This window comes from Phaethon lepturus, unplaced genomic scaffold (assembly GCF_000687285.1).
Source record: "Phaethon lepturus isolate BGI_N335 unplaced genomic scaffold, ASM68728v1 scaffold45559, whole genome shotgun sequence".
NCBI lineage: Eukaryota > Metazoa > Chordata > Aves > Phaethontiformes > Phaethontidae > Phaethon > Phaethon lepturus.
Window position 1 is genome coordinate 9,397 of NW_010563631.1, and position 14,142 is coordinate 23,538.

Consider the following 14,142-nt stretch of genomic DNA (forward strand, 5'->3'; position numbering starts at 1 on the left):
GCATTTTGTCTTGCTGATAGAGCGTCTGGACTGTGTCCTGGAAATCAGGATAACCATCCTATCGAGCAAAAGAAGAAACCAAACACCAAGAGGTATATATTATTGACTTTTCTTTACCCTCTCCATATACTCAGAAGGAAAGTAACAAAAAAAACCAAAACCACATTCCTGAACATTTCACATTTTCCTGTGAAAATGCCGGACTGGAAATTTACGTATCTGTGCTATCCACTTCATTTAAGTTTGTGCACAAAACACACACAGCCCCTCTACAACAACCGCTATGTATCTAAAACGGCACACACAGACAATCATATCTCATCTCACAGCTTCAGGTGAATCCAGACAACTGTTGTCACTGACATTAAACTAGTTTACACTCAGCCTTGCCAGGCAGATTTAGGCCTATGGTTTCTGTCATTACATACAGCAGCTTTGGAGACTCTTAAGAAATCCAGTTCACATGCAGTCGAGACTAAGGCACAGCAGCTGGATATACAAACCTTGAGAAACTAAGTGAAGCCTCCCCAAATTCAAATTATTTCACACAGAACCTATCCTAGCATCACAAAATGAAATATCACCATGTTATCTCTTTTGCAGCTTGCATATGTACCAATAAAGCAAATAAAGTTCCTGTGAACGCCTGCCAGACTCCATTAAAATAAATTAATCATTGAAGCAAAGGTTTTCAAGATGAGAAATTTATCCTGCTTGTCATTAGAAAAGGAAAGCTCATGTAAAACAGAGGAACATCCAGAAATGTTTACAAAAGCACACTATAGGTGACTGTTAAAAGGTGAGAGGAAGCTGGAGATCTTAAGACAGACCCAAACCTGAAAACAATGACATCTGTCACTGAGGATCTGTAGACCCAGGTATCAAAAGTATACTGAAATAGGTATATTTTCCTTGTGGGTTCTGGAGGCACATGAACGTATAATAACATTTTTGTCAACAGCTGAACAAATGGGTTACAGCCCAAGAACAAGAAAAGTGATCTTCCAGAAAAAAGCACAGGGCAAGGACTACAAGGCCCGTGCCATCGGCAGGCTGCCCACTGACCTGCACGGCGGTGGTCAGACCCACGTCAGGTGGCCAGACCCTCAGTGCAACATAATGCCAATAAAGCTATTCTTTGTGCTCAGGAGGAAAAAAAAAAAAAAAAATTTAAAAAAATCTGTCTGAACATTGCATATTGCTTTTATCCACCCAACATCCTCCCTCAGGGAAAAAATAAACACGATAGGTATGCCACATTTCATAACCAGGTAAATTGCCACAAAACCTCATCCTCTAGAAACAAAGGCTTTGCAGCACATTTCCATGAGCACTGACCATTTTTATAGTTAGACCTGAATTTGTTTGGGGGAGGAGAACGATTATGTGTAGGAAGATGAGAAACTGAATACACAAAAACCTGTCACTCAGGATCCTATTTTTACAACACAACAGGTAAGGCGGCTCTTTATAACACATCTGTGATCACTCTCCAACAGAAAACCAAAGGCTGTTTCCTAAAAGCAGGCCTGGCTGCCCATTGCTGCCCGCTGCCGTGACTGTCACCCGTCAGTCAGGCAGATAACTGGGATGATGATGCAGTTCTGGATCATCTTCCCGGGGCCCTTCCCCAGGGCCGGCTGCTCTCCTCACCGCGCCGCCGGTAAGGGCTGACGAGGAGCAGGGCGGGCCAGGCGACGACCTGCTCTGCACCACGTCTGCCTGGTGGTTCCTCGTCCCGCTGCGGTCAGGAGGGCCTGCCGCACGCAGCGCGGCGCTTCGGGCTGGCCATGCTGCTGCTCAGTTGTTTTTCAAGCGGCTTCGTGCAGCAGATGTTCTCAGTCCCACATGTGCGCGCCGCCGGTAAGGGCTGACGAGGAGCAGGCCGGGCCAGGCGACGACCTGCTCTGCACCACGTCTGCCTGGTGGTTCCTCGTCCCGCTGCGGTCAGGAGGGCCTGCCGCACGCAGCGCGGCGCTTCGGGCTGGCCATGCTGCTGCTCAGTTGTTTTTCAAGCGGCTTCGTGCAGCAGATGTTCTCAGTCCCACATGTGCTTTTTTGCTCCCTCTAATGACATTTTTCCTATGCAAACAGTACCTTCTACTGCTTTTGCTGTTTTTGTGAAAAAACAAATCCCACACTTTGACTGGTTTTCTTTTCAGCCTTGGCAGCAGTTGTGGAGGTGGGCCTTTTCTCTCCTCTCCCTCCACCCATGCCGGCACCGAGGGAAGACGCTTCCTCACAGCCTCCGCTCAGGTCTTCCTGCCTGTGCCCCCTGCCTCCCACTGAGCTTTGTGAAATTAAGTCTTGCAAGCTCTCCCCACACCTCTCGTTCCGCTAAACGCAGACACTGACACGCAGAACAATTCCTTTATACCTCAGGCAGCAAGAATATTTTAAAAACTCTCTTTCTTTGCTCTCTTGGCTGTTCGCACTGACTCCGAACCCAACGCGAAGCGGCAGCAGCGGTGAGTAGCCTCCCCCTCCGTGACCTCGGCGCGATATACCGGTGACTTGTTTGCTTCCTGAGCTGGTGCCACAACAGCTCATCGTCTGAGCAGTGCTGGCACTGAGTCACGGAAGATGACAAAAATAAGGGATACCCCTGCCCCACAACACCTGTGCAGGAGAGGTCCTTGCTCAGCGGGAGGATGCGCCATTTCCACCCCTATTCGCCCGTCCTGCTCTGCGTCCAGAGCAGATTTAGAAACTACAACCCCTTCTTTTTATGATCTGCTTCCAAATCCCCATTCACTCCACTCCCTTCTTCACTCCCTCCGCACCTTTAGTCTGTCATTTGCCTGGAATTTTTTCCCTTCTCCTCTCTACACTTCACTCCCACTGCTCACCCACCCACTCTACAAATAAGAGGGGGAGAGCCTGCAGGGGAAGAAAGGCTTTTACAGGTAATTTGATGTAATTCATGGCATATTGTTTCTTTGTAATGCTTGTGAGAGTTTCATATTCATGAAGAGGAAAAATCTGCAATGGTGGCTGTAACATAGCAATGTCACAGCTTGCACACACAGCTCTGCTCGAGGATGACCTTCAGAGTCTCTCTGGAGATTTTTTTAAAGTGTTTATTACATCTCAGGAAATTAACTTTTTTTTTTTTTAAGTAATCTTTTACACTATCCAAACAGGGTGTTAAGTCTTTCCAAATCCAAGCACTAGTATTTTAGACCACGCTTTGCAGAGACATTAATGACTAATGGGTAAAGGAATGGAGAATCAAAGTACAGAGTTCAGCCTTAAAAACAGAAAGGTAAAATGACCTTCACCAAAAAAAAAAAAAAAAAAAAAGAAAGAAAGAAAGAAAAAAGCAAAAAGCCAGCGCTAGTTACAACAACAAAAAAATCGCCCATATTCGCATCCTCTGCATAATATTAGCATGACAGCAAGTTAGTCAAGCCACAATGAAGCATTGCAACTTTAAAAACAGGGTAAGGAATTCTTATCCAAAACAGAAACAAAAATGTGCAAAACGCAAGCCCCAGGAACCCGGAACCCCACATGTAAGTGTGATCTACTGTGTCATACTGCATCTTTTTTCATTTCTTTGAAGAAAAGTCCATGATTTGCAGTATACCTCAGAAATGTAATGCACTGAAATAAAAGTTTACTCCTTAGAAGACTCCCAAACTTGTAAGGAAAGAAACATTTATGCTGGTAACAACACTGGTCATTTCGTAATTATTAATGCCATACTATCAAATGAAAGATTGTTTCATTTCGTTTAATTTTCAAGTTCAGATTTTGGAAAAAAGTCCTGTTTCTGAAATAGCCATCTGTACAGTGAGGACATGAAATTTTCACAAGCACTTTAAAATATGACTGGGAATTTTAAATACAAAGAAAAATCAAGTAAACATCCTCTCTCAGAGTTACTGAGCTAGAGAAAGCAGGCCTTCCAGACTCTTAAGATTTCCCCACGCAGAAAATAAGAGAATGCACGTCCCCTAAGGCTGCCCAAATTTCCTGCTCTCCAAAAACCCTAAAGTTTCACCCTATATTTTTCAGGATTTTAATTGTACTTTTTCTTTCAGTGAAGATCCTGTGGAAAAAAGTACCTCCCTTGCAGTGTGTCATTTTAGATACTTGCTCATCATCAATCATTACTGAATAGAGGAAAAACTTCCTAATGCTGAAATCCAATAGTGAAATACTATTTCAAGCAAAGGAGCAGCAGCTGCCCACCAGCTCTTACAAATTAGGACTAGACTGGACAAAAAGGGGAATAATCAAGCAACCATCCTGCAAGGTGTTGGTCAAGACAGATAATGGTGAAGGTGGATAAAATCATCTAAGGCAGCTTTTCCCCCGCCCTTTTTTCTGGTCCAAAGAACAAGCAAATCCTAAAGCATCTAAATGACATCACTGACTTATCATCAAAGCCACCAGTAAATCCTCAACACACATGTCTATTTTATATTATATAGAACTCAATCTACAACTGTACACAGACTGATGGAACTTAAAAAATTGAATAAATAAGATTAACTCCTCTATACCTATTCCTAACTGCCTTTTCAAAACTAACTGCTCTCACCAGTTTCCCTCACAGGAAAAGCCTCTGTGCAGCTAACAAACCATTGCACTGCTGTAAAAAAATTAAAGCCTTATGTTTGGTGCATCATTTATCACAGAATTGAGTTACATCAGAAACGCATTCCAGAATATGCTGCAACATTCCTCTAAGTTAAAGAATGCATCACATACCTGTGTCACATACAAATCTAGCTCAGGCCTAGCTTACATTCTAATGCACGTGTAACCTACACTGTTTGGTGTAGATAGCACAATAAAAACACCCCACAACACTAAGGACGAATTAGCCACCTAACAGTGAAACAGTAACTTGTTTAAATAAGTTAAAAAGGAAGATCTGCTATTCTTATAGGTATATAGTATATATAACAATAATTTTTAAAAATTCTAAGTATTATTTTTATTAAAAGTGACTTTTTAAAAGGCTCCAAATTTACTTTCCAGGAGTGGTAACAGAAGAAAAAGGTAAACTATATGTATGTTGCTCCTGCACTCTTAACAAGAAACTCCCAGCATCTGCCCAAGCAATATCTTGTGCAGGTGTATACATTAGCCATGTATACATGTGCTGCCTTTTTTTTTTTTATTTTTCACACAAAACTAATTACAAAAAACTGTAAATTACTATCTACAGGCACAACAATTTGTGTTGACATATACAGGTTTTAGATTTTGACTTTTCAATATGATCGGTAATTTATAGCATAGTCAGAGATGGCTAGTATTCCACCATCCATCCTCATCCAGAACTCTGGATTCTAGACATAATCAAAAGCTGACTCCAGTGAATTAAGCAAACCCCACCTCACACTTACTTAAAAGCAGGAGGCCTTATGGAAAGACATTTCCTATAACACTTGAGCTTATTCCACCACAGGAAGTCAGTCGGCCCCATTCCTCCCCCTCCTACTCATGCAGAGTGCACAACACAGAGTAACTTACCATAAAGCAAATCCTACTCTTTACCCCTGCTCCTACAGGTTTCTCCAGCAAGCATCTACATTTGCAGAGATGGTGGTGATGTTCTCCCCCTCCCTCTCTCTCACACCCATCAACTGTCTGTCAGACATTTTTCTGACAAATTTCCCTAAGACAGACCCCTTCAAAACAAAAGCGAATTTTAGCATTGCATAGGTCACCGTGCAGGAGTCGCAATACTGTACCTCTATCTTGATTCTCTTTGGTGACAGCTCATCCCTTTCTCCACATTTAGATCTAGAAGAGAAGACACATACGCTATCAGTAAAGAGCACATTAACCCTGATCATCAGAAATATTAATGAAAAACAGAGTCGAGAAAAAAAAATAATCAGGCAAAAGTAAGTGAGATGCATAGGAAAAGCCTCCAATTCACTTGGACTTGGCAGTAAATGTCAAGTATAGGGGAATACAAGCACCTTGTGCTGTTTTCAAGAGTGTCCAGAGACTCATACAGTCTTCTGCCAAACAGAAAGGAAATCAACCTGAGCACAGAGAATTACAGAAATGCCTTTGGCATTGCTTACCCAGGATGGATGTATATTTACATTAATCACTATGGAAGAAAGGAGAGCAAGGGAAAACCATAAAAAGCTCTTAGAAGCGTAGGAAAATGTATTTGGAAAGGGTATCACACTACACACGAGAGAGTTAGCATTTGAAAGCAATATATAGACCTTCAATTGTATTTATGAATTCTAAAGTTTTAATAGGATTTAAAAGCTATTAAACCTTTGTTACTTTTTCATAAGAGCAGGTCATTGAACAGAACAGTAACAACTTAAATTGGGATTCAGCTTCAGTTCCTTTAAAGCAAGTTTGTAAGCCAATCCCTATGACCTTATCTTTTCCATTCCCTGGAACTAACAGGCCAAATCTGTATATTGAGAAAAAAAAATAATTGATACATTAAGCAGCTTTGGCTACTCTGCCTATTTACATTAACCTTGAAATACATAAATGCCTCAAATACTTGAAATGCCAGCCTCTCAGATGCCTTAACACGCACTACCATCACAAAATTTGGAAAACCAGAGAGCAAATAAAAAGGTAATTCAAGACAGCTAAATCTAAGCAGTTTGAAAGTTTCGTGACTTAAACAGCATTTTCCTTCCCTCCTCAGAAGAGCATTTTGCTAGCTAAAGAGCAAGAGAAAGTGTCTCTAGTGCTTCAAAAGAAATGTTATCAGACTGATTAGTTCCCTGAAAATAAAGGTCTTTTTAATTAATTAAAACCTTACTTGGTGGTCCTGTAAGTATATTTGTATGTAACTTCTCGAGAGATTTGCCGAGCTAGTGCGAAGAGTTCATCTCTCCTGGTCAACAACGCGTTATCTTTTACACACAGCTGAGCGGCTGCTTCATTAACTGTTAGCTGGAAATTAAACACAGAAACAGGGATTCATGATTTTTGCATACTTTCACCCATTGTGCTTGTAAAAGTACCTGTTCTTCTGAAATAATAAAAAATTTCAATTGAAAGTAAAATTAGCTATAACTGTGTATTAAACCCTGGAGGATTTCTTCAGTTTATTTATACCCTTACTAAGCCAGGTAAGCCTCTGGGAAGAGGCGAGATATAAATGTAGTTGGTACATTTAATGTCCTTTAAAGTAAAACGGTATTGTAAGACTCTCTCAATGTGCACTGCTTGTGCCTCATCCCAGAATTAATTAAATCTCAGTATAAAACAGTAGCTCTGAACATTCACAGTGTTTGGCTCCCAAAGCCTGGTTTACAGGGAATACTATTTTTATAAACGCAATATGCCCAGGACTTGGGAAAAAAAAAAAAAACCCACCCTGACAGTGTGGGTACAGATGGCTTTCCCTGGTGAATACAGCATAAATTCTGTAGAAGGTGATGGTTTAAGAAACGATTAAACTTTTTTTAGCTATGTTTCTCACCCTCATGTTTGTGAAGACTATCTTCAGACATGAATCAAATGTAACTTGTTTTAAGGATGTTTTCCTGAGCCTGCTGGGACATATTTCTAGTGCCTTGCTGCTGGCAATAGTTTCATAAAGAGCAGGGCGGGGAGGAAGCCTTAAGTTAAGGCTCAAAACAGTTTTGCAATGCTCTTCAGAAACCTATAGGAAGTGGTGATATTGCCATGAATTATACCAGCTTAACAATACTGCTGTCTGAAAAGCCTGTGCTCAACAGTATGGACAAACAACAAATCATCAATGCAACGAGAGACACTGAAACAGAGATGCTGGAGAGGAGATTCCCTGCTCCTTCCACAGTAAGCAGGGGCTGAAGAGACCTTTTCACTTCTTCCTCAGCTGAAGGACAGCCAGCACTTGTAACGAGGTGTAATGGCAACAGGCTGACAGAATACTACCGGTGTTTTTTCCGAAGTGCCCACAACTCTTCTACTCTTTATTTCTAGAAATTAAGCTGCTTTGCATGGGCTTGGCTTCCCACAAATGAGCACAGCCTAAGCTTTGCTGCTGCTGTCAACAGTATGTTCCGTATCTGTCTCGGGCTAGTGAATATTACGAAGCAGCTAGGTTGTCCACAGCACAGTCAGCATATTCATGACGGATGGAGATGTGCCATCGCCACCCCTCCATCTGGCAGCGCAAAGAACAGCCGTGGTTCAGCACACAGGGTTACGTGGCTGAGGACGGGCAGGACCGCATATGTGTGACCTCAGACACCAAAAACACTGCTCGTACAAGACACGCTTTTCATGGAAGCAGACAGAAGGTGAAGCTGAGGACAGACCAGCAGGTCTGCAGTTGAAGGGTGCCTCTTGGGAGAAGGCTAAGAAACTCGCTCCTTTACCCTGCTGTCTCCCACACTGCAGAACATTACTTGTGAATTAAATCACAGCGGCCAGCAACTTGCCCGAGCCACCACATGCTCCAGCCCTGAAGGATGGAAGCTGTCATAAGACATGAACGACACGCAACCATGCTGTCCTTCGCCACAGTGTTTGATGTCATCCAAATTAGAAAAAAAATACATTTTGACTAATGTGACACTTGTTCTCCAGGGAGGTTGAAAAAAACAAAAACGTGTATCAAAAGAGCTGAGCTTCTCTCAGCGGCGCGTGTCCATGCAGTATTTCTAGTAAAACCTCACACAGAGCTGCTGTTCCTAATATTTCATAAGCATTTTTTCCTGTGTTCAGCACAATAGCCTCTGAGTAGGGCATTTCCTGCACTACCTGAATGCTAACTGGAGTGCAAACGTTTCTTTAACAGGTGAACTAGATATGTTGCCTGATCCTTCAGTCTCTACCGACAAAAAAATAATCTCACAGAGATCAGATGTACAAGGGTGGGAAGTTTAGGTTTAATCTGTGAAACATGTCTAGGTCACTATGTTCCTACAATACAAAGTACTGAAATAACAAACTATCACCCCTTAGGGAGGAACAGTTGCTCTACAATATCTATCTTTTCAGAAAAAAAAGACAGGGGGGAAAAAGATACAAAACTAAAAGATTAATACAACACCAGATGAAAAGAATTACCATCCAAAGCAGGCATTAATTTCTGTAACAGTGATAGCTATTACTTTGCAGAGGAGGAATAATATGGCTAATGCTTACAAAGTAATTTGAGATGTCTTTTAACCCTCTAATAAAGCGTTGAAAGGTTGCAAAGAGCTGAAATGACTGAAAATGCTTTGGGTTGTTACAGGCAAATGCTGTTTATCCTAATATATGACAGAAGCTAAACGTATCTTTGTTTGTTTTCCCTGGTTTCTCCTCTCAGGTCACATTCAGACTTACTGAATTGAAGCGCATCATGGCTTCCTGCCTTCTCAGGAGGCATAATACTGCAGATAGAGAGTGTTGCATGCATAAAAATAATGATTCTGTTTGCTGTAAGCCTTAATGATATGGAGCAGCACATAACCATCCAGGCTCTATGAAGAGGGATGGGTATATTCCCATCTGATGGGGTTCATAGATTCCCCCACTAAAAACACGTAATTAAATACCAAGCCCAACTGTTTTGGTGAGTCAGCAAAAGAAAAGGAAGAGACCGAGCTAGGCAAAATTTACTACTTGCATTTCTTCTTCCTGTTTCTCACACTATTAAACAGGATTTTTTTCAGTTTTATAGGTAGCTAGACAAGCATTGAAATATTAACACACAAATTACAGATCTGACTCAAACATGCATGGGTCACCGAGTTCAAGGGCATGCCTCATACTCATCCCTCCTCCAGTCTGACATTAAACATAAAGTGCTCTCCGTGCTTGAAAAGCTGTGTAATACCAAGACAATGGGATGGATTATGGTATGTTTATTAGTTTTGGAACCTCTTTGTTTAAAAGATTCTGCATCAGATTTTATGCTAGATCAGTGCCTTACACAGATAATCCTACTAACAGCACAGACTTCCAAACCAACTCAGTGTCTACAGCTCTCACTGGCCTCTAATGGCTGCTCAACCCCTCTGAGGCACTCCAGTGTTCATACTGAAACGGAGAATATTCTCACTAATTCACCACTAATAATTCCACCACGTTTGAATTTAATTTACATGCAACTCCACTCTGCTTGAGCAGCAAGAGATATCCTGATCTTTGCATTAAACAGCTAAACACTACTTAAGCTTTTTAAATTCATAGTGAAGTTTATTCAGCTGTTCACTGCCAGCCCCAAGGAGAAACCTTATATTGTGAGGCAGAATGACAGCCTTGGAATGCATTAACACGTGCAGAAACACAGTCTCTGGACAAGCAGAAACTTACCTCCCTGGTTGTTTAAAGTTCTTCCTTCTGAGTAGCAAATTGTTTAAGCGATCCAAAAAAAAAAATCCATTGAAGTTGAGTTTACAAAAGGCAAACTCTGGTTTAGCAGATTTTAAACAACAAAAAAAAAGGCCTCATTGCTACTATTTGTGTATTTTCTGCTTTAAAATGGAAATAGAGAGAAAACTGTTCAAGAGAGAACTTTGTGAAATCCAGCCTCTTTAAACAAACAGTAAACCAATTATGAGCAAATTCTTCTTGCTTGCATGTGTGCCGTTCCCATCAAGTTCAGCGAGGCCCCACATGCGTAAGTGAGGCATAAGTCAACCACATACTCCTTTGATCTCGTGCCCTTAATCATAATAGCGATAGAAGTATTTCCTAAAGCCAAACCATGCTCTCATTCCATTTTTGAATATGGTTTTACAATGATGTAGTAAAAATTTGTAGTGCAGCACTAAAAAAACCCAACAGTTAACAAGGCAGAGAAGTTGTCCTTTCTTCCAGTTCTTTGCTACCCTGCTCCTTCAAGAGCCAGAATCACAGAGCCACTCCTGAGCCTACATGAAAGCTGCCCCCGGCACCCACCTCCCGGTACACTGCTGGATGCCAGGAAATTATCCTACAAGAAGTCTGCCCAGATTTCAGAGTATCTTCTGCCCCCGGCTAGCCCAGAGAGAGACTGCAAAAGCGCAGAGCTGTACACGTTGTACACCTTGACTGCCTCCATCCTCGGGTGGCAAGAAGCCCCTTTCTCCAAATGCTGACTCTGCAGCAACATACACAGGGCATCTACACAATCAATCCTTTCAAATCCTGCCTCCATCTCATACGCAACTTGTTCTGTTACGGGAGAGACTTCTGCAAGGTCAAGGGAGTAAGATGAGATCTGTTCTTGCACACTGGATGAATTAATAGATTATAAGCGTTCAACGTAAAGCCACAAAAGCACATAAGTGTGGTAGAAACGCAGCTGACCTCTGGCAAGTTCCCTTGAAGCGTCTCCCCAGTTTGTAGTAAAAGCCCTTGTGAAGTCACTGCTGGTGATGCACAGTTGCCTTATAAATCTAAATGCATAAACAAAAATGTGAAGAAATACACCTTGTTTCCTTCTGCCCTTCTACTCAGAAGCATGAAGAGAACCTAGTCTGACGCTATGGATCACACACCTAGAAAACTACTTCTTGAAGCAAAAAAAGGCTAAAGCCAGTACAGTATTTTTGGCACTCCTGTAACATAAACATTGCCTTTCCTTTTGGGAGCTAAGCCTTACATGCCAAATTTTAAATCCAACTGAAATTTTGCAATCACTGTTAACTGTGAAAATGCTGATGCAGCATTCATATCAACAGTGTTTTGGCACTTCTTTGAATTAATGTTTGTTCTCCTCTTGTACTGTACTTTGGCACTAGGGAACTATTCCCCACACAGACACACCTATTGCATTACAACATATGCAGTGTGAAGCCTCAAGAATGCCAGGAGAGAGGCAAAGGAGGCCCACATGGACTTCTAAGGACAAGATGGAACAGATGCTACCTAGGTATTAAAGGACAAACCTTCAAATTAGAGCCACCCATCAATACTGGAGATGGTCCTTTCCCTTCCTCCTCACATACTCCGCATTTGACTGGCTTAAGACCACTGTGCCCAAAAAACCCCACAGGTTGTATAATTAAGCTTCATCCCAATTCAAACACAAAATTCCCACCCCACCAGGTTTAGGGACCTCATCAGCAGAATCCTTTTTACCTCGAGGGCACAAGCTACAAAGCAGGGTCTCGAGGAAGGGGAAGACAGCAGAGGGTAGTAACCAAGCCAAGTGATCCTGTTACCAGATACAAGCAATTTTAGTTACTCATCTTCCAAACAACCAGTCAACTCTCAAAGCTGCAAGGGAATATCAAGGCAGGACTACTTTAAAAATGTCCCAAATGCTTAGAATCCCAGGGGTCATGCTCAGCGCAATACTCATTCGCTATCTCAGTTTAAACCCTTTGTCTGACAGGCCACACCAGTGACCGAGCAGTCTGATGACACAAAGTTGAAGTCATCAGTGCACGCATGCACACACCCACCCCAGAAAGGGTATTTATACTGCACCGGAGATTTCTAACCCAGGGCAGGACTGCCTTTGGCTCCTGTAAGACACACAACTCTTGTCAGCCGGCAAGAAGCGCCCATACAAAAAGTGCACCCTTTGAACAGCAGCTCATAAAAGGTGTAGGAACAGGGGAGGAAGCCCACTGTCACTCAAGGTGTTTTACCTCGTGGAGGGTGAGATGCTTGCCATCCTTTCTTTTCGAGTCAAATCTGCCATATATTGCACTGTACTTCCTGATCTCCTCTTCTTTGTGAGGGTCCTCATCACTCATCTCAAAGATGTGACCAATCATCTTTGCCAGTTTCTTATTTGTTTTCAGTAACTCCTTGACTTCATTCGAGTCACTTTTGGGCAGGGAGGGAACCATACGTTCTACGCATTCAGCAACTGACAGAGCAGCGGCGGCATCCAGGGTCTCACTGTTTTCCTTTGGTGAAGCTGGAGAGCCAAGGTCAGCCGGGGAAAGACTATGTTCACTTTCTGTGGTGTGGTGTCCCTGCCAGAGTCTCGGTTCACTGCCACTCTGCAGCGATAAGCTCCCCACCACATCGGATTTGCTTGCACCCACACTCTGCACGCACGTCGTGGCAGCACATTTTGGAATCTTCAGGTGAGGCTCTCTGGTGCTGCTGTTCCTTTCGTAACTGCTGCAGGATATCCCCAGCCATGCGGGAGACCCCTCCGGCAGCTTATATATTGGAATGCTGCTGACTGGTAAGGAGGTGAGCGGCTGGTTAAAAAGACCAGGGTTCGTGACCCAGTCCCTCAAAGCCTTCTGCAGCCTTCGGACATGAAGTGGCTTGCTAGCCATGCCTACCAGAGCCATTATCTCCAAAAACTCCTCTTCACCTGCTTCACAGAGCTGCTGGACATCATCACCACCCTGCTGAATGAAGGCATCGAAGTAGAATAAGAGATTTGCTTTTTGTAGTATTCGATAGAGCTGCAACTCCCCAAGGGTTCTAGGTAGAGCTGACGCCATCACGGATGACAGAACCTGCAAACAGTAGAAACAGAGAGAAGATGAGCACCAGAACACCAACATCCAGATGCATTCCCCCCACTGCCCATCCCTCCTCATCAGAGGACAGGATTTCTTTCTCTCATTATAAGACCACGTATGGAAGTGAAAAAAGGGGCGATAGCTTTATTTTTTTGACTCGTTAACTTACTGGAAACATTTGTGAAAAAACAAATCAGCAGATAGCTGAAATGAACCTACAAAAAAGATGATTCAAACATGAAGCCAGCTTGTTTTCAGCATTCCCACTTCATGTTTGTTCTCAAGAATGTCATTCAATATTGCTCACTGCTTCTACTTGACTCTCTTTTGCATCTTCAGATCAAAATCATCACAAAACACTCCGAAGAATTACTGAATACTTGATTCCCTGAAGAAAAAAAAGCTCATCAGTTTAGATCCTCCTTAATTCTCAAATCTTTTTCCCTCATAGCTGTGTGGAGAACTCTAAAAGGAAAGCAAAGAAGAAAAGTGCTTCACAGAACCCCAGAGGATTAATGAAGCTGGATCAGTAAAAGGGTGTTTCAGAACCAAGTACTTCTACGGTTTTCCCTATTTCATACAAAAAGGATCTAATGCCTCCGCTGATCTTAATTATGGCAGCAACACCTGCAGACAAAGCAAAAATACTGCTGGATTCCAACACATATAGCTTAAAAACGTTATTCTGAATTCACCTGCCCATTCCATTTTCTAACAGGCCTGCACACCATTGATACTTGTGACATGAAATACCATTCAGCAATACAGCAATCGCACTCTAAGGGCTGCC

At 42.4% G+C, this 14,142-nt stretch overlaps 1 protein-coding gene across 1 annotated transcript in view; it reads right to left on the bottom strand.

Moving 5' to 3' along the window:
- The window catches only part of LOC104626643 (NGFI-A-binding protein 1-like), an 18,677-nt gene extending 5,346 nt beyond the window's left edge, over nt 1-13,331 (bottom strand). Inside the window, 4 exon segments of the mRNA XM_010294610.1 lie at nt 5-58; nt 5,712-5,763; nt 6,767-6,900; nt 12,513-13,331. Of these exon segments, the coding sequence (XP_010292912.1) occupies nt 5-58; nt 5,712-5,763; nt 6,767-6,900; nt 12,513-13,331 (1,059 nt within the window).
- Nucleotides 13,332-14,142: the final 811 nt, after the last annotated feature.